The 18,605-nt window shown below is 49.5% G+C and overlaps 1 protein-coding gene across 2 annotated transcripts in view; it reads right to left on the bottom strand.

Annotated features, from left to right (window-relative positions):
* NR6A1 (nuclear receptor subfamily 6 group A member 1) overlaps positions 1 to 18,605 on the bottom strand; it is a 1,456,199-nt gene that overhangs the window by 64,351 nt on the left and 1,373,243 nt on the right. For both annotated transcript variants that reach the window (XM_069609446.1, XM_069609447.1), the window contains one exon: positions 398 to 652. In XM_069609446.1, coding sequence (XP_069465547.1) covers positions 398 to 652 — 255 coding nt within the window. The remainder of the gene's footprint in view (positions 1 to 397; positions 653 to 18,605) is intronic.

Raw genomic sequence — 18,605 nt, 5'->3', positions numbered from 1 at the left:
TCCCCCACATCTATTCTGCACCCCCAGTTTCACCGAGTTGCCTCTGCTGTGCACTTTTAGGTCTCACCTACTGGAATGTTGTTTGCCTGGCCCAAAACGACCACATCTCAAACACATGCGTTCCCGGTCTGGAAGTGCCAAGTCTATTTAGAGTCAGATAAGCCAAGGAGCAAATGTAAGGCCCAGGAAGACACTGCGTGTGGCAAGAAGAACGTACCAATATTAGTACATGCTGCCCTCCAGCCCCCAGCTGCCCAAAAGCCAACAGCACAGTGGCCCAATTTGCAAATGCCAGGAGGCTCAATCTTCTTTGCTGCAACCCTCGCACACAAATTACTGGGAGTTAAGAGCCCAGCAGGAAATGCACATAGAATAGGTGGGGTCTCCCTCTTCTCACCTGTGCAGCTCCTCGTCAGAGGGTGTGTACTTGGAGGTGACATCTGCAAGGTCTCCGAAGATTTGCTTGCTATAGACTGTGAGCGAGGATAACAGAATCAGCTCCTGCCAGGTAGAGCTGAGCAGGCACGTATAGTCCTTGATTGAGAGCTCGCAGAAGAAAGGCAGTTTCTTGATCCAAGCGATTTGTCTGAAGAGCAGCTCGTCGGCCAGGCGGCAGAGTAATGCAAACAGCTCCGCTTGAGTTACTTTATACCTACAAAGGGACAAAGACATCACAGTCATCAGCTCATCGCCGACTCATGCCTACACTTCAAGCAAACATGAATACACGCGAACACTGAACCAGAATAAAAGCACAATGGCATAGCAAGTCTGGGTTGTATGGCATGCCGCACCGGGTTTACAGTTTACCCATGGGACTTCAAATTCGAAGATGGCATGATGTGCTAGGTGATCGCTGCTGTGCAGGACTGAATCAAGTTAAAAGTTCTCTGCCTCAAGCACAAATTCCACACAGATGAGCAGTTTATAGTTACACATACATGGCAAACGTTACTTACCCAGTAATAATCTTTCTGAGGCTTGTGAATCTGCTTAGATTCAGATGCTTTGCATAGTCCGCCATCTAGTGATTGACTCTGTGTATTACATATATTTTCGGAATCGGAAAATTGGGGAGTTGGCATGGGTGTTCCCGTCACACTATCCCTACCAGACGTGTTCAGGTACCCATGATCATTCACACATCAACATGTTAACAGAGTACAAGATGAAATAGTTGTTCGATGCCGATCGGTTGCACCTTCGAACCCGATTAGCGTTTTAGTTCCATATATGGTCAGCATTACTAACTCAATAATTGTCTTTGTGGCTAGTATCTGCTTCGAGTCACATACGTTGAATAGGCAGCCATGTAGTGGTTGGTTCAGAAGATTACACAGAATTCTTGGGGTAATCCAATACTACTGTGTGTGTGTGCAGGTAACCATGATCCTTCATGTATCGCTATCCTCAAATTGTTTGTTTTCCCTCACATGACTTAATGCAGGAAAGTACTGTGTTCAGCTTTCACGTAGGGAGGCTGGGAGGGCACATGTGACTAAGCCGATATAAGCGAAAGAGTCTAGTACTGTAATACTTACCTACTGGGGCTTGTAACTGCATAGACAACTTAATAGTATCGGTTGATGGTGGCAACAGTTGAGAACAGAGGTTTTTGTGTTGCTTGACCCACATCTGTGAATCTGCCCTTGATTGTGTATAGGGAGGATAGCTCAGGGGCAACGTATTCGCCTTGGAAGCGTGACGACACAGAGCAACACAGGTTTGATTCCCAGGTCCGCGGTTAGAAACCTCTGGTTATTAAGCGCATAATAAATAACCAATTACAATCTACACAATGGTGTTGTGTAAATGTGGGGACTAAACTCCACGTTGCTGCATCCAATGGCATGTTTGCAACAAAGGCTAGTGTTGCTCCAGTACCTCGAGTGGAGTGGGCTTTGTGAGCTAAAGGAAGAGGTTTGTGAGCTCATGTGCAACCGTTGTATGCAGTAAACAATCTTGCAATGGTGGATTTAGTCTTTGGGTCACCCTCGCCTCCTGTTGCAAAAGACAAAGATGGAACAAGTTACTTATTGATCTCCTGCATAGGTCTGGCATGGATTCACATGCTCATGAATAACGAATACACAGCAGTACACACATGCACAACCACGGGAGGTGGCAAGGCTCAACGGAAGTAATCAACACTTACCCCTGGAACAGACTTGCCTCAGGCGACATGTAGCCTAGCACTGCCTGGCTGACTCTGGACTCCTCCCTGGAATTCCTTTCAACACAGTAGAACCTTGTGACGGTATGCGTGGACCGCCATGTCGCAGCCCTGCAGATGTCAAGCATGAGCACACCAGAAAGGCATGCTGCTGTTGCAATGATCGCTCTGGTGGAGTGGGCTCTCAGGCAGCCCAGCAGAGACTGGTTAGCCAGTCGATGACAGTGCATGATGCAGCCAAAGAGCCATCTTGCGCTGGAAGACTTGGACAAGGATTTCCCATTATTCACAGGTCCAAAGTCTGATGGAGACAAAGGTTTCAGGAAGAAAACAGTTAACACCAAAGGCTTGTTGAGGTGGAATTCTGATGGAACCTTTGGCATGAACGAGGGGTGCGTCCGCAGCACTACCCTTGATTTGAGGAAAGTCAAATACGGCTGCTTGCAGGACAGGGCCTAGATATCACTCACACGTCTGGCAGAGGTGATGGCCACGAGGAAAGACGTTTTCCATGAGAGAAACCTGAGTAAGGCTGGATGCATAGCTTCGAAGGGTGCCCCTATGAGTATCATCAGAACCACGTTGAGTTCCCATGCTGGGGCAGGAGCCTTTACCGGAGGGAAAGAACGTAAAAGCTCCTTGAAGATCTCCTTGACAAGTGTGGGACTACAGTGATGATTGGATTTTTCTGGGAATCTGGTGTAGCGTGAGATGGTCGCTAGGTGCACCTTGATGGATGCGTGAGCCAGTCCAGCTTTCGCCAAGGGCAGCAAGTATGGAAGATTCTGTGGAGCGATGACCTTCAGAGGGGTGATCTTCTGTGACCAGCACCACGTAGCAAAACGCTTCCACTTATGGCCGTAATACTTTAGAGTCGACGACGCCCTGGCTTTGTCAAGGAATTCCCAGCAGTCCGCTGGCAACTCATAGCCTCCAAACTCTAGGGCTGCAGGAGGCATGCCTTCAGGTTCAGAGATCCTGGTTCATGATTAAGAATTGCACCTCCCTTTCTGGAGGGCGGATCCAGAATTGCTAGCAGCGTTGCCTTCAGTCAAGTTGACAGGCTGAGCAGGTTCGGATACCATATCTGCTTCACCCACGCCGGGGCGATGAGTATCAGTTTGCATGACACTGAGTGTGTTGATGACATGTAGCAGGAGACTGAACAGGGGAAAGGCGGACTAAAACAGACCTTCCCACAGGAAGTAGAATGTGTCCCCAAGCTCCTCGTTGGTGGCACCTGCTGGCAGACATCTGGCATTTGGAGTTCACTGCTGTGGCAAAAATATCGATCGGGTGTCTGCCCCATTTGAAGAACAGGCAGTCCACCTGATCCTGACGAAGTTCCCACGCATGGAAGGAGAACAGCTCCCTTCTGAGGGAGTCCGCAATGGTTTTCTTGATGCCTGCCAGGTGGAGAGGGACGAGAAACACCCCCTGGTGGTGACTGTCTCCTGGTATGACAGGGTTTCAAATCACGTCGCCTGGTCGAAGTGGAAGCGCACCCCCCACCACTCTATCACCCGCCGGAACTCCTAGTTCAGAGGGATCTTGTCCGCAAAGCTCGCCGGGGCCAGGCATTTCCTAACCAGCACTGGGGCCAATTTCAAGCCGAAGGGTAGGGCCTTGAACTTGTAGTGCTGGCCTTGCACCACGAATCGTAGGAACTTTCCTGTTTCCTGTGGATGGGGATATGGAAGTAAGGGTCCTCTAGGTCCAATGACATCAGGAAATCCCCTTCATCCAGTTGGCCGAGCACCTACTGCAAAGTGACCATCCTGAATTTTTGTGACTTCAGGAACTTGTTCAGATGGCGCAGGTCCTGGATAGGTTTCCAACACCCTGTCCTCTTTCTTACCAGAAAGTATCTGGAATAGGCTCCGGAGTCCCAGAGAACAAGCTATCGCTCCTTTCTGTAACATCTCACTTCTTCGATGAGCTGAGGGACGTGGAGATCCTGACGGGAAACCGGTGGGATACGGGGGCACCTGCATTGTAACTCCAAGGTGTGACCCTTGGCGAGAGCGTCCAGCACCCATCTGTCAGTGGTGATCTTCCACTTGCTGACAAACCTCATCAGCCGGCCTCCTACTAGGGTGCATGAGTGGCGGCCTGGTGTCTTGGTTGGTTCAGGCCTGCTTGGGCGATGGCAATGCTCACCTCCACTACCCTAGGCCTGCAAGCAACCTCTGTAGGCTTCCTGCGTGGAGGATCTGGGAGGCGGTCTGTATAATGAGGAAAAACCTTTGGATGATCTGGTTGATTTACCCCTGGAGGAGTGAAAAGACGACTAGCTTTGCTGTTGAAAAGTGCCAAGGGAACGGGCCGTCTCCATATCAGTCTTTATGGCTTGAAGAGATTTGTCCACAGTCTTCCTGAACAGATTTTCCACGTCAAAGGGTATGTCCAGCACCTTTGCCTGAACATCCTGCCGAATGTGTGGCCTTCATCCATTACTGCCGACCAAGGCAGACTGCCAGAAACCCATGTCGACGATGTCCGCTTCTTGCGTAATGGCATGGTACGACGCCACCGCTCCTTCCTGAATGAGGGCGAGAGCATCCATTTTGTCATCGTGGAGGAATTCCAAGATCGGGCCCAGCTTGTACCAAAGCTCTTGGTCGTAACGGACCAAGATGGCCAGTACATTAGCCGCCTTGATTGTAGATCCCACCATGTAAATCACTCTTTCCCATGGTATCCATCTTCTTCCCCTCGCTGCCCAGGGGAACAGATGACCAAGTCAAGTTAGCTGAGCATTTCCTTGCGGCAGCTGACACTACAGAGTCTGGCGACGATTGCGACCTCTAGAACTTGGGCGCAGAGTCCAGCACAATATATTTCTTCTCCAACCTGTCTCACTCGGTTGGAGCCATGCATGGGTCATGGGTTCTTTATGAGGGCTAGGCCTTACTCCCAAATGTCGTCCAGGAAGGGCACAGCCATGATAGTCTTCCTCTCAGACGTCACTGATACAGGGAGTACTCTTTCCTGGTTTCCTCGAGCACCAGTGGGAACAGCTTGAAAGCCGTGGAAATCAGAGTGGAACGATCCCACCTCATTTGGTGGAGAGATTCTAGAAGGGGCGTCCATGTGCTGTGATTCATCTGCCACGATGAAGTCCTCATCTTCATCGGTTCCCGTGGCCATTGCAGCCGTGTCCGTATCTGCTGGTGGAGTTGGGGCCCGACGTGGTGGAGGAGGCTGATCTGCAGGCGTCGGATTACACTTTCTTTTTATGCAGATATTGGTCAGGGGCCTGCAGCACCACTGCTGCTGGGGGCAACCTCTGTTGGATCTCAGTCACCAGGGTGTGGAGAGTCAACAGGATGTCCATACATATGACGCGTGGTTGCAAAGATAACAATGGATCGCTAGACCCTGTGCCGCTGTCGTCCTCGTGGACCGTATGGACAGACTCTTGGTCATTGTCCGTGGATGAGATGTCTATCGGGTGAATGTTAACCCTGGAGGGCTGTTATGGGGCCTACTTACCCCTCTCCCACTTTTTCCTCCCCGAAGATTCTGGGCCAGGATTTGGGCTGATGTGCCACCCCTGACCCCCAGGGTCGCGCCTTGGAGGTAGGGAATCCCTTTGGGCCATAGGAGCCACCCTTGTAGGGTCTGCAACTTCCGCGGTCATCACAGTAGGTGTCACTGGAGTGGCAGACCAGGACTTTGGCTGTGCTGGTGGAGGCAGCTTGGGCTGTGTGGCATTCTTCTCTTCCCCCGGCCTAGGCTCATCTGATTTCTCCCGTAACGTAGCAGGGTGGACGACTTCCTCTTGGAGGAGGAGCTCGATGGCAGGATGGCTACGGAGGCGGATGGTGATATTGATCGTGGCCTATCCAACCTGGGACCCACATCAGCGGCAAACCCTGTGGAATCGGACTTGCAGTTCTTGGATCCCCCACGGATGGGGCAACCTCAAAGAACTTCGAACTCTTCCCAGAGAGAGACCGCTCTTCGGACAGGCCGGTCTTGGGCGAGGCATGACCCTGCTTGGAGCACGGGGCGGGGGCTTGAGCCATGCTGCCAGCTTGCTATGCCTGTCTTTCGTTGTCTTCAAGAAGCCCAGACATATCTCGCACTCTACCTCCTTGTGGTCTGGGTGTAGGCAGTAAAGACCTTGTAGATGTGTGACCTCTATCAAGATGTTCCGTACCCTGCATTTAGTGCAGGGGCTGAAGAGGGTTCTTCCCTCCTCTTTCTCCTCCATCATGGTTGGAGGGCTCGAAGTAGGCCCAAGAGAGCATTCCAGAAACTTGGACAGATCTTTGCCATTGAGGGGCACAAAACTTAACAGACAACGGGTCCCCACTACCAGCCGATGAAGAAAGAGCACAAAGGCTCTGGTGGAAAAACCAAACTTTTCCGCCAAAAAAACGTGGCAAAAAAGGTCAAAATATCTCAGAAAGCAACTCAAGGGGCCACATTACACGGAATGCGGTAAGGTTCTACCGTTCCTGGTAAGGGTACCGGTACCGCTAAACCCTTACCGCCTTACTACGAGGTCCCTTTGCGGGAACTGACCTCAACGGCTGGTTTTCCCAGCTGTTAAGGAACGGGCCGCAAAGGGACCTTGGAGGCAATTACGGTACCGCAATTTGCGGTACCGTAATTGCCGCCTTCCCCATTCCCATTGAGCCCAATTGGGGCTCAAATGGGAATGGGGAAGTGCCATGGTGAATGAGGAATTACCGCCCCCACACACCTTGGAATGTGTCGGTAATTCCGCCATTCACCATGGCGGACTCGGTATGGTACCGGCGGCAACCATAGCGCTAATAGCGCCATGGTTACCGCATAGCGTGTAATGAGGCCCAAGGACTCCCAACACTGAAGAGCAGTAGAAATCAGAAGGAGCACGGCTGCCAAGTTCGTAGCTTGTGAATTTGGGTGCGTTAATTGCAGGTGCTGTTGTGTCAGAAGGTTGGGAACTGGGTGCAACTTGACTGTTGAGCACATTGAGAGGCGCGGGAGGTGAAGATAACATGCCTGCCATGCCTAGGTTGATGCAATGAGAATTGGGGTTAAGTACTCTCTGAACTATTTGGCAAAGTAGAGTTGTTGGTGGAAAAGTGTTTGCATATATCCCCGACCAGTTCATCCATAATGCGTTGCCTAGGGCCCTCTGTTGTGTTGGGCATTATGCGTTTTCCTTTTTTTCAAATAGCTCCATTAGTGGGTGAGCCCCCAACTGGGAAAATATGTGCGTTCCTTCCAACACCCTGCTTAAACTGACAGGAGGCATGTCTGCACTCCTGGCACATGCTGTGCCTGAATAAAGACGTGTCTGCCCACGCGCCAGGGCCACAGAGCACTTTGGAGTGTGTTCCAGCCTAATCATTTATGTAGAACATGTGTGTGGTGTTGCCTGTTTTGAAAAGGATGCGCTGGACTGGAATACACATTTCGAACAAGAGTAGGGCCAGCAGTTCTAACAGATGTGTGTGTTGGGTGCCTTCTGAATTGTCTGTCTGCACTGTGCTTCGAGTACCTGACCTTGCACCCTCCGACCCAGCCTGCAATGCATCTGTTGCAACGGTTACTTGAACTGGCAGGTTGACCTTTTTTGTCTACCTTTTGCTGCACCGCCACTTGATTGCGCCATTCGTCAGACACGTGTGACCAATGGCTCACAAGCCACTGTTGTACTGGGCGCATGTTGAGGTGTGCAACCAGGATGAACACGCATGACACCTTCATATCCAGAAGTCTCAAAGCATTTTGTACTGTTATTGTACAAACGGCCTGGTGACAAAGACGTTGGGTTAATAGAGCTTGCACCCCTCCAAGAAATTCCTCGGATTGGTTTAAAATTACGTTGGCTGTTTATTCGTTGACTGAAAACCCAGCTGTTGAAGAAGATTGCTTGTCTCATGAGTGCTGTAGCACAACGATGCAGTCTCGCACCTTATTAGCCCCATTTCTAGATATGGGTGTTCTGGGATGTTTTAGGGGCAGAGATGTGCTGCCACTACCGCTAGCGATTTTCTGAACACACAGGGTGTGCCGGAAAGATAGCTCAGCGGCAACGTTCTCGCCTTGAAAGCAAGACGATACGAAGCAACACAGGTTCGATCCCCGGGTCTGCGCATAGAAACCTCTGGGTATTTAAAGCGCGTTATGAATACGCAACTAAGACAAAAACAATTCCTGTAACAGCGTCTCTATTCCCGCGGGCTGTAGTAATGCAAAATTAAAAATAAACGAGATTCAAAAGAAAGCACCTTGAACTGAACAAGGTGCATGCAAACTTTGAAGCGTACATACTTGCTGTCACTTATTTGATATTTTAAATATCAAAAGCATGCATCTTTTAAATCCAATATTGCCATGCAATCTCCCTTTTTAGGGGGGGGTGACGTTTTGTAATGTGGTTATTCTGAACTTCTGTGGTGTGACCAATGTGTTCGCTGGTTGAAGATCTAGTACTGGCCTTTAGGTTTTGTGTACAAGGAAACACACTGTGTAAATAAATATCTGTTTTTCGGGCTTCTGAGGAAGCACGTGGGTAAACCACACCACCTCTGTCAATGCAACTGAAAGATGTCAGAAGAACAGCCGCTACAAAAAGTCGTTGCTGTGCTTTGTCAGAAGAGATGATGGTTGGATCATCTCTTCTGACAAAGCACAGCAACGACTTTTTGTAGCGGCTGTTCTTCTGACATCTTTCAGTTGCATTGACAGAGGTGGTGTGGTTTACCCACGTGCTCTATGCAGTGACCCTCCTTAATGTTTGTATCACCCACTTTCATGCATGGATGAACAATGTTGATCTACCTCCTACTAGAGAAGCAGGGAAGGGGGCATAGGACTGAGTCACCTTTTCGAAGCGGAGGCTGCCAATGCAGAGGGTAAGCCCCTAGCACAGTGTTGCTGATGTAGCGGTGTGGAATAGGTGAAAGTGTGACATCACAAGCCTGTGCTCTGCCCATAATACACGGCTGGCTAAACTGGCTAGATGCTTATGTGTAGCATTACCCTCCAAAAGGAGCCCCATCTCTGCTGGTATGGCTTCCCACTAATCTGGCTAGGTGTACTAAGGGCCCCGTGCCCTTTTTAGCTTTCTCTAAGGCCTCATCAACAGCGTTTCCAGAATGTAGAGTCCTTGAGCGGCTTCTCGAGCAGGCTTGCCTGCAGTACTGGCTTCCAGCCTGTGCCCCGATGCCAAGCATGGCGCTTCACAGCACTTCAGCTTCAGCAGCCAAGCATGGCGCTTCACAGCACTTCGGCTTCAGCAGCCAAGCATGGCGTTTCCCAGCGCTGCGGCTTCAGCAGCCAAGCATGGCGCTTCCCAGCGCTGCGGCTTCAGCAGCCAAGCATGCCGCTTCCCAGCGCTGCGGCTTCAGCAGCCAAGCATGGCGCTTCCCAGCGCTGCGGCTTCAGAAGCCAAGCATGGCGTTTCCCAGCGCTGCGGCTTCAGCAGCCAAGCATGGCGCTTCCCAGCGCTGCGGCTTCAGCAGCCAAGCATGGCGCTTCCCAGCGCTTCGGCTTCAGCAGCCAAGCATGGCGCTTCCCAGCGCTGCGGCTTCAGAAGCCAAGCATGGCGTCTCCCAGCGCTGCGGCTTCAGCAGCCAAGCATGGCGCTTCCCAGCGCTGCGACTTCAGCAGCCAAGCATGGCGCTTCCCAGCGCTGCAGCTTCAGCAGCCAAGCATGGCGCTTCCCAGCGCTGCAGCTTCAGCAGCCAAGCATGGCGCTTCCCAGCGCTGCGGCTTCAGCAGCCAAGCATGGCGCTTCCCAGCGCTGCGGCTTCAGAAGCCAAGCATGGCGCTTCCCAGCGCTGCGGCTTCAGAAGCCAAGCATGGCGTCTCCCAGCGCTGCGGCTTCAGCAGCCAAGCATGGCGCTTCCCAGCGCTGCGACTTCAGCAGCCAAGCATGGCGCTTCCCAGCGCTGCGGCTTCAGCAGCCAAGCATGGCGCTTCACAGCACTGCGGCTTCAGCAGCCAAGCATGGCGCTTCACAGCGCTGCGGCTTCAGCAGCCAAGCATGGCGCTTCACAGCACTGCGGCTTCAGAAGCCAAGCATGGCGCTTCACAGCACTGCGGCTTCAGAAGCCAAGCATGGCGCTTCACAGCACTGCGGCTTCAGAAGCCAAGCATGGCACTGCGGCTTCAGAAGCCGAGCACGGCGCTTCACAGCGCTGCGGCTTCAGCATCCAGATGCCTGCATTTTCAGCTGCGTCCAATTTGTTCTGAATAGTGGCATTTGTAGTTTGTACCCTTCTTGTGCGCGCTGTTGAAAGGTTCATCACATTGTGCTCAGTTATAACAGGCCATTAATTGCTGTTGCATGTGCGATACAGACGCTGCATGCAGCTGACGTAGACATCATCTTCGGCCAAAAAGAATCAATCTTTTTACTCCCCCCCCCCCTTCCCGGGGTGTCGGGGGGGGAGGGGGGATTGGGGTTCTCCTGTGGTCGAGGAAAGAAGAGTGCTACTTCTCTTCTGGGTGGCAGTAATTGCTAGAGAATTGGGTGTGTGGTCACCCTGAATGTACACTGGGTCTGAAGACGACTGCTTACATTTTTTTCAATTGGGGGATTATCGTTTTAGTTAATGTGGCTTCATCAGGGTGGCTGTTCGCTGCTGTTTTACGGATGTTAGTAGAGGTATGCAGCGTGACACAGGTTTCTGTTCCTCACTTCCCTTTTCCGCAGTGCAGGGTATCCTCCACTGTGGTCTTCCCTACGACGAGCTGTAATTGGAGGTTCCACGTCTTCAGGACAGTGGATTGGGTAATCCTCAGGATTCCCATCACCCTCCGAATCATCTAAATCCTACTCTTCCAGCTCTAGGGGATCTGTCCAAGGCTCTGTTCATGCTCTGCTTTCTTGATGGCACAGGTTCAGCGGTTGGGGTTTCCGCGCTTTGCCTTTGCATCTGGCGATTTTGGCCTTCCAAAAAGGGAACTATATTGGACGTAGTGTTGGTAAAGTCTTCAGCATCCCCCACACACGTTTATTTGGTTGTAGGTGTGCTATTAAGGCAGGGATGAAAGGTGCTTACATCCCTCCTCTGAGGCTGAGCCTTCTCGAAGACCTTCTGCAATCATGAGAGGAGGGTTACTCTTCTGGTTCGGTTGCGAGCTCTGATTTGGGAAGCCCACATAATGTGTGACGGATTTTTCCTTCTCCTTCTGTGCATGAGGAGAGGCCTTGTGATTTTCTTTTGCTGCACCAGCACGTAAGTGCTCAACGCCGCAGCCCGTTCTTCGTTCGAGTCAAACCCAAATGTTCGGCGCTTCCACCTGAGCAGGTGCAGTCATGCTCGAGTCAGTGCTTCCTCACAGGGCTGTTCTCTGTAGAATGGCTCAACGTGGGTCTTCACGCTGCACAAGGCTAGCTTGGCCGACTCAATAGCTTGGCCGAGGCATCTCTGTGACGACTCTTCCTGCATGGCATAGACCGCCCAGCTCTTTACTCTGCACTTTAAGGGTTTGGGATTTAAAGCATGTACACGCTACGAAGTGTCCAGTTGACGTGCGAGTGATCATGGGTATGTGCCCACAGAGTAGGAATAACGTGATAGTAATGGGTTTGTCAACTCCCTTTTGGAATGAGTTGAGAAAAACAAAGTGGAATACTCGGAAACAACCACTAGATGGTGGCATATGCAAAGCATGTGAATCTAAGTAGATTTACAAGCCTCAGAAATATATATATATAGGAAAGTCCATTTGAGCCAAGACACACAGTCCACAACGCCACCTAGTAGCTATTGCTGGAAGTTCAGCTCCAGTTCTGAGCCACAACAGCAAGGCATTGTGGGTATGCAAAGTAGCTCAAAGGCAAAGCTTTTTCTGCAGGAAATGATCTTTGTCTAAGAGGGCAGTGCTACTTTATTCATAGCTCAATCGACTCAAGGCAGACATTTTCAAGGCTGCCAGGACAACTAAATACCTTGTTGCACCCTTATTAGGGATCATGAGTGCAGGATAGCGCTGACAGCCTTGTAGTTGGAGCATTTGTCCATGTTTTCACAACACCAAAAAAGTTATGACGAGTTTAAAAAGGTTTGAAAAAAAAACCTCACCTGAAATGTGAAAGTAGGAAAGTCCATTTGATCAAAGTCACATATTTTTAAACCCACCATAACTTTCTTGGTTTTGTGAAAACATGTATATGGAATACATTACTCACTGTAATCGCATTTCTGATGCTTGTGTCCGCTAAGATTCACATGCTATGCATAGGCCGACATCTAGTGGAAGCTGCAGAGTATTACAGTTTTTGGAAATACAAAAAGGGATGTCGACAGGGTGTGCCAGTAATACTATCCCTAGTGTATCAAGAAAGTTATGGTGTTTTTTTTATTTTATTAAGCACAAAGTTATATTACAAACTTTTGCTTTTCACCAAATCAAAAAAAAAATCCCCTTTAACCAAGCCAAGAGACAAAGACGGTTCTCGAGGAAGCCTTATCTAGTCATTTCTCAGGCAAACTTCACAACGTCTTTATAGAGACATGCGTAGCCATGGAGCTACTCCCATAAGCCACCATTCTCACTCGTTCCCTAGTCCTTCAATGTCCTCTCTTGGCTTGTGAGTTTAGGGGTTCCCGGCCGACTTCCAGATAGCCTTTTGTCTGTTTGATTTATGCTTGGTTCAAAATGGCGTGGGCGCGCAATGCATTCTGGGAGTGCTCGGAGCCATGTTGGATATTTACTTCACTCCGCAGTGAAAGGCTGCACACATTTTGCTGAAGTGTTAGATACACAGTGCTGAGACAAACATGCTTTTTCAAACTTGGTATGCAGTCAAGGCCATTTCTGCTGGGAAAAGCTAATGTTGTTATGGCTTGCTACTGTTCTCCGTGGAGCATGTTTTTAGAGCACGAAGGCCCTGCGTTCCTTGGGGGGAGCTCTCGATTGACCCAGCTGGCAACCGACGGCTGTTCCTCAACTGCGCAGGTGCAATTCCAGAAGGTTCGAGAATGAACTCCCCTTTTGTGGAGTTCCTATATATGCAGAAACCCGGAGGGGTCAGGTGAGACTTCAGCCAGAGAAGGATGCTCTGTCTGGCCTTCCTGTGAGCTGTGGCACTCTCGGCCTGGCTGCCCCCGGAGTCTTCCAGCCGCTTCTGGACGAAATGAGGACTTAAATTACGCTCACGGTGATGTATTTCTTTTGACTTCTTTGACTTCTTCTGTGATCTATGTCCATGTTAGTTTTAGGAGTTATTTCTATGTACTTGTAATCTTTGAATAAATAGCCGTAAAGAGCCGATTATCTTCTAAAGAGTGCGTGGCTGCAAGTTATTTGGTCTGTCTGTTTATGGGTTGAAGTATTTGCTCTATAATTGCATTGGTGATTTATGGTTGTTTCGTGCACTTTTCAGGGGAGAGCAATACACCCTTACAAACTTTTATGGTGGGTTTAAAAAGGTTTAATAAAAACTGTTGCATGTACCTACAAAAATCAATGTTAATGTTAAAGGACATTTGTACCGTGCACTATCACCACCGGAGTGGTCCCCTGGCACTCTGGCAGCTCTGAAAAGGGAGAAGGGGGCTGGGAGGCGAGTTAGTGGGAATAAGCTGGAAAAGTGCAAGAGAGCAGTGATGTGCTGATGGCAGCCTCAGCCTGGTGGGTCCGTTGGCTGGGCTTGGGGTGTTATACGGCCAGTATTCGTTGTGTGCTGTTGTGCAAGTCTATGTGTGGTTTGCTTTGTTGTTGCAGTGTAGTGAAGTTTGTGCGGATTGCTGCGTTTGAGGTTTGTGGTTGTGTTTGGTTAGAGTTTGAGAGGTGTATGCAGAGGGATGAAATTGTTAGTGGATTGGTTGGTTGGCGTTGCTGTCCTGGCACATGCTAACCTTCACTTTTCTATCTAGACCCGACGCAGACCATGTTAAGAATTCCATCCAAGTGTGTCATATGCTAACATTCACATTTCTGTCTAGATCCGACGCAGGCTAGGTTAAGAATTGCATCTAAGTGTGTCATATACTAACACTCACATTTCCATCTAGATCCAACGCAGGCTAGGTTAAGAATTCCATCCAAGTGTGGCACATGCTAACATTCACATTTCTGTCTAGATCCGACGCAGGCTAGGTTAAGAATTGCATCTAAGTGTGGCATATGCTAACATTCACATTTCTAACTAGATCCGATGAAGGCTAGGTTAAGAATTACATCCAAGTGTGGCACATGCTAACATTCACATTTCTATGTAGGTGCGATGCAGGCTAAAGTTGAGGATGAGATCCAAGTGTAGCATATGCCAACATTCACATTTCTATCTAGATTCGATGTAGGCTAGGTTAAGAATTCCATCTAAGTGAGGCATATGCTAACATTCACATTTCTATCCAGATCCGAGGTAGGCTAGGTTAAGAATTCCATCTAGGTGTGGCATCTGCTAACATTCACATTTCTATCTAGATCCGACGCAGGCTAGGTTATCATTCATTCGAAATCCTATCTAGATGTGACGCAGGCCAATGTTCACAATTCTATCTAGTTGCGGCCAAGCTAACATTCACAATCCCACCCAGATGCCATGCAGGCCAACGTTCACAATTCCAGGTGTGGTACATGCAAACATTTAAGTTCTATCTAAGTGCAGCGCTCGTTGACCTTGACACGTATGTTAGTATGTAGTGCACAGCAACTTCTACAATACCCTCATGAATAGGTTCAGTCTGGTGGACACCAATCTCTGAGTATGCCTGATGCGAGTCTGTGGCAGTCTATGTTATTGGAAGGTAAGATAGAGTGGCAGGGGTTTTCTGGAGTAGAGTAATTGCTACACTCCCCACCCATACCACACACAGTTTTTGTTGGTGTTTGTTGACTGCTGGCTTCACTGGCTTCCCCTGCTGACACCTGCAGACACTTTCTGGACCCGCCTCTGTTGGAGCCGCTCTTGGCCTCGGGGTCTTTAGGGCTGCCCTGGGAGGGAGTGCTAAATATGGGAGTAGCCCATTCAGGAGGCGGAGGGTCAGGGGCATAGGGGAGGCGTGTTTAGTGCATAAAACATTGCCCAATCGCAAGGCATAGAGGGATAGGGGGCGGGCGGGTGATTCAGGAAGTGGGTCGGGGCTTGCAGAGGTGCCGAGCGCACCTGGGGGCAATTATACTGGGCTTCCAAAGTGTTATGGGCTCGCAAAAGGGCGCGCAATGCAGCATGAGATGCTGTATGCAAAGCGACCTCACCTCAGAGCTCCAGATAGGAAAGGTGTGCTATGAGGGCTAGGCTCTCGCCTGTTTTTAGTGCAAAACAACGCTGCCCAATCGCAAGGCATAGAGGGATAGGGGGCGGGCGGGCGATTCGGGAAGGGGGTCGGGGCTTGCAGAGGTGCCGAGCGCGCCTGGGGGAAATTATACTGGGGGAGCGGAGTACACGGGCTTAGGGGGGGGCACACAGAGGGAGAAATAAGCAAAAGGCCCAGAGGGTCTCCGAGGGGCCTGCTCTCACCTGCCTTGCATGGTCTAGAGTGCGGGCAGGGAGAGCGACACGGCCGTAGGGGCCTGGAGGCTCAGAAGCACGAGCCAATCTCCGAAATGTTGAGTGAAAAATATATGCACAAGATGTATCTTTTGCTGTGCTAGGTGTTGAAAGAGTTTGATTTGTACTTCTAGTAGTTTTGAGTCTGCTGGTGCTCTGCGCCATATTTCTGTTGGCATTTTAGTGAGTTTTTTCCTAAAATGGCAGATTCAGCAACAGATTTTTGGTGGGGACTATCTTGGTGCCATTTCTTATGGCAGTGGATGTCTTGACACAGTGTGGTTGTTCTGATCTGCTTGATGCAGTGTTTGGATGTGCCGATTGCCTTGTGTTTTGCTGTGGTGGGCGCCCCTCTGTGACGAGGCACACTCCCCCCACAACCCCTCTTCTGGACCTCGATTTTGTGTTGCCCCTATGCGGTCTTGAATGTTGGCTGGGCACAAACTTCATTGCTCGTTTTAGGCAGCGACTTGAGTGGTCTTCCCTCCCTCAGCATTTTGCAAGCCATGTGGTAGCTCCTGAGCAACCCCTAAAGGGAGCTTCTCTGGGAGGGGAGCTGCTAGGCCAGAACTTGTAGTTCCTTTGTTTTCAGTGTCTGGGATGACTATCTACAGCACCTGATGGGTCTCCCATCTCTGCGACTATCCCAACTAGGTCAACAGCCCATCCCTATCAGGTTTTACTTTGGTGGCTCCCCTTGCTGCTCCAGCGTGGTTTTCTGCCTTTAAGTGTTTTTGGTTTATTTCGTTTTTACAGGCTACACCAGCGCTGGTCAATGGGCCGGCTCTTGCCAGGTCCGAGATCCGGCGACAGCAGATATTCAGGCCCGGCCTGCCTCAGCCCTGACAAGGCCTTACCGTGCCCCCAGCTTCGCAGAGGGAAGCTAGGGGCTCGTTGATCTAATCTGCGCTGTCCTCCTTTTTCTAACGGTCACTCGTGTGTTTGCAGGCAATATTTGCTTTGCCCGTTTATTTTCTTCAGGCCTGAGTGGGACACCACAGGAATTAACGGGCCATGAATATCACTGGGGTGGAGGCCATCACTATTCACTATTCAAAGCCGGCTTCCTACATGCTGGGCACACTATTGTTTTCCAAATGTGCATCTTACACTTTCATAGAAAAATAAAAGTAATTTCCAAACTCAAAAATGCTGCTTAAACTTGCATTCACTAGTCTTCTTTGAAATGTGTTTCTTTTTTTGTCGGACTACCAAACACATATCCTGTAATTGTTGTGCCCCTTCCTTTGTGTTTTATCACAGGTTATATGCTTGTCAAACTGATTAATCACAATTACATGCTTCTGCTGGGCCGACAGCAGTCATTAGGAAATTAAACTTTGGGTTCATGGGTGCCATGCTTTGATTTTCACTACAGGGGCAGAAAGACCCACACCTCTGGTCAAACACATTTTATAGCACTTGTTTTTTTTAATGGGGAATTGCAAAAAGTTGTACGATTAACAATTCGTTTTTAATATATAACATCTCAGCAATGGTCTCTCAACCTGCTGAGCTACCCTGATAACCTTCTACTGTAGAGCGTGTCTATGGATTCATTAATGTATTAGCAATCACTGCATTAGCAACTGTATTTTAGGTGCACCACTGCCATGTATGGGATTTCAAGTGAAATTGATGTACAGTGTGGAGTTTTGAAAGAAGCAGCATGACAGAAATTGCCCCATTTTTTAAACTATTATTTTGAGCAGTTTCTTTGAGCGGAGTTCAAATGCTAACTTCGCCCCCTCCTCCAAACCCCAACCCCACCCTGGCCCTTGTGGTATCCCCCTTTACATTTTTTCCATTACCACCACTGGGCTACACAAGCATCCTCTGTTTGGCCTGGACTACACACGGTCATGCCACAGAAACTTTGAATTACATTTAGAGCATTAGAACTTAAAGTGAGTCTTCTCCATTCGGGCTGTTGGTGTCCGGGGCTTGGGGCCGCAATGCTCAATACACAAATAGAGATCCTTTTTATTTGATGTGATGAATCACTAGATATGGCCACTACCCCCCGAGGGGGAGACCTTTCCCATGAGGCGATAATCTTCCTGGGGGTGGTAGAATGAGGGAGGATCTCATTGGGAGGGACTCTTCCCCCCCTCCCGCACCCCATTTAGGGGGAGGGGGGTATGACATCTAGGGTGTAGCCCTTGTAAGGAAATCACCCCCCCTACACACCGCAGTCTTAGCATAAGAGAAGGGGAAGAAGAAATGAATGCAGTATTGTCAGTTCATTCCTCTACGAAAGCCGGGATAGTTGCTATGACCAGAAACATGTGAAAACTGTAGGTTGACTAAGGAAGATGCAAAATGACCCTCGGTAAGGAAACAAAAGGTAAACCACTGGATAGCCTGCATGTGCCACCATATCGGAAAATTACACATGAACGGAACATTGGGTGCACAGGGGAGACATACATCAGGCATAGAATGAGGCATTCATTTTCAAAAGCAAACTCTTCAGTGGTACTATTCAGAATAAGTGATGGGTTGAGGAGTAAATTCGAATTTCAAAAGTTGTACCTTTCAGAAAGAGCAGCAATAGTTGGGGACAGCGAGGGTAGAGCTGGAGAACAAGAAGAGTCTGTATGGACAACAGCAGGTAGGGGAAGAAGTAGAATATATGGAGAAGCTGGCACATTTCTGCTTTCACTTATAAAACACATTGCTGATGTCAAAGGACAGAATACAAACACCATAATACAAACACAGATACAAGCTTATCTTGAATCGAATAACCTCCTTGGCCTCCGACAGTTGGTTTTAGGCCTAAACATGGAACAGAATCAGCTCTAATAGACCTGAAAAATCAAATAGACAACATACGGGATAATGGAAAGCACTCCCTCCTTCTCCTCTTAGATCTCTCAGCTGCATTTGACGTAGTTGATCACAAAGACTTATGCAATCACCTAAAGTCAGCAGCCCACTCCTCCACCAAAGCCACGGCCTGGACACAATCCT

The sequence above is a fragment of the Ambystoma mexicanum genome, chromosome 8 (assembly GCF_040938575.1).
Source record: "Ambystoma mexicanum isolate Mex_15411 chromosome 8, UKY_AmexF1_1, whole genome shotgun sequence".
Lineage (NCBI taxonomy): Eukaryota > Metazoa > Chordata > Amphibia > Caudata > Ambystomatidae > Ambystoma > Ambystoma mexicanum.
This window is presented reverse-complemented; position numbering and strand designations above follow the sequence as displayed.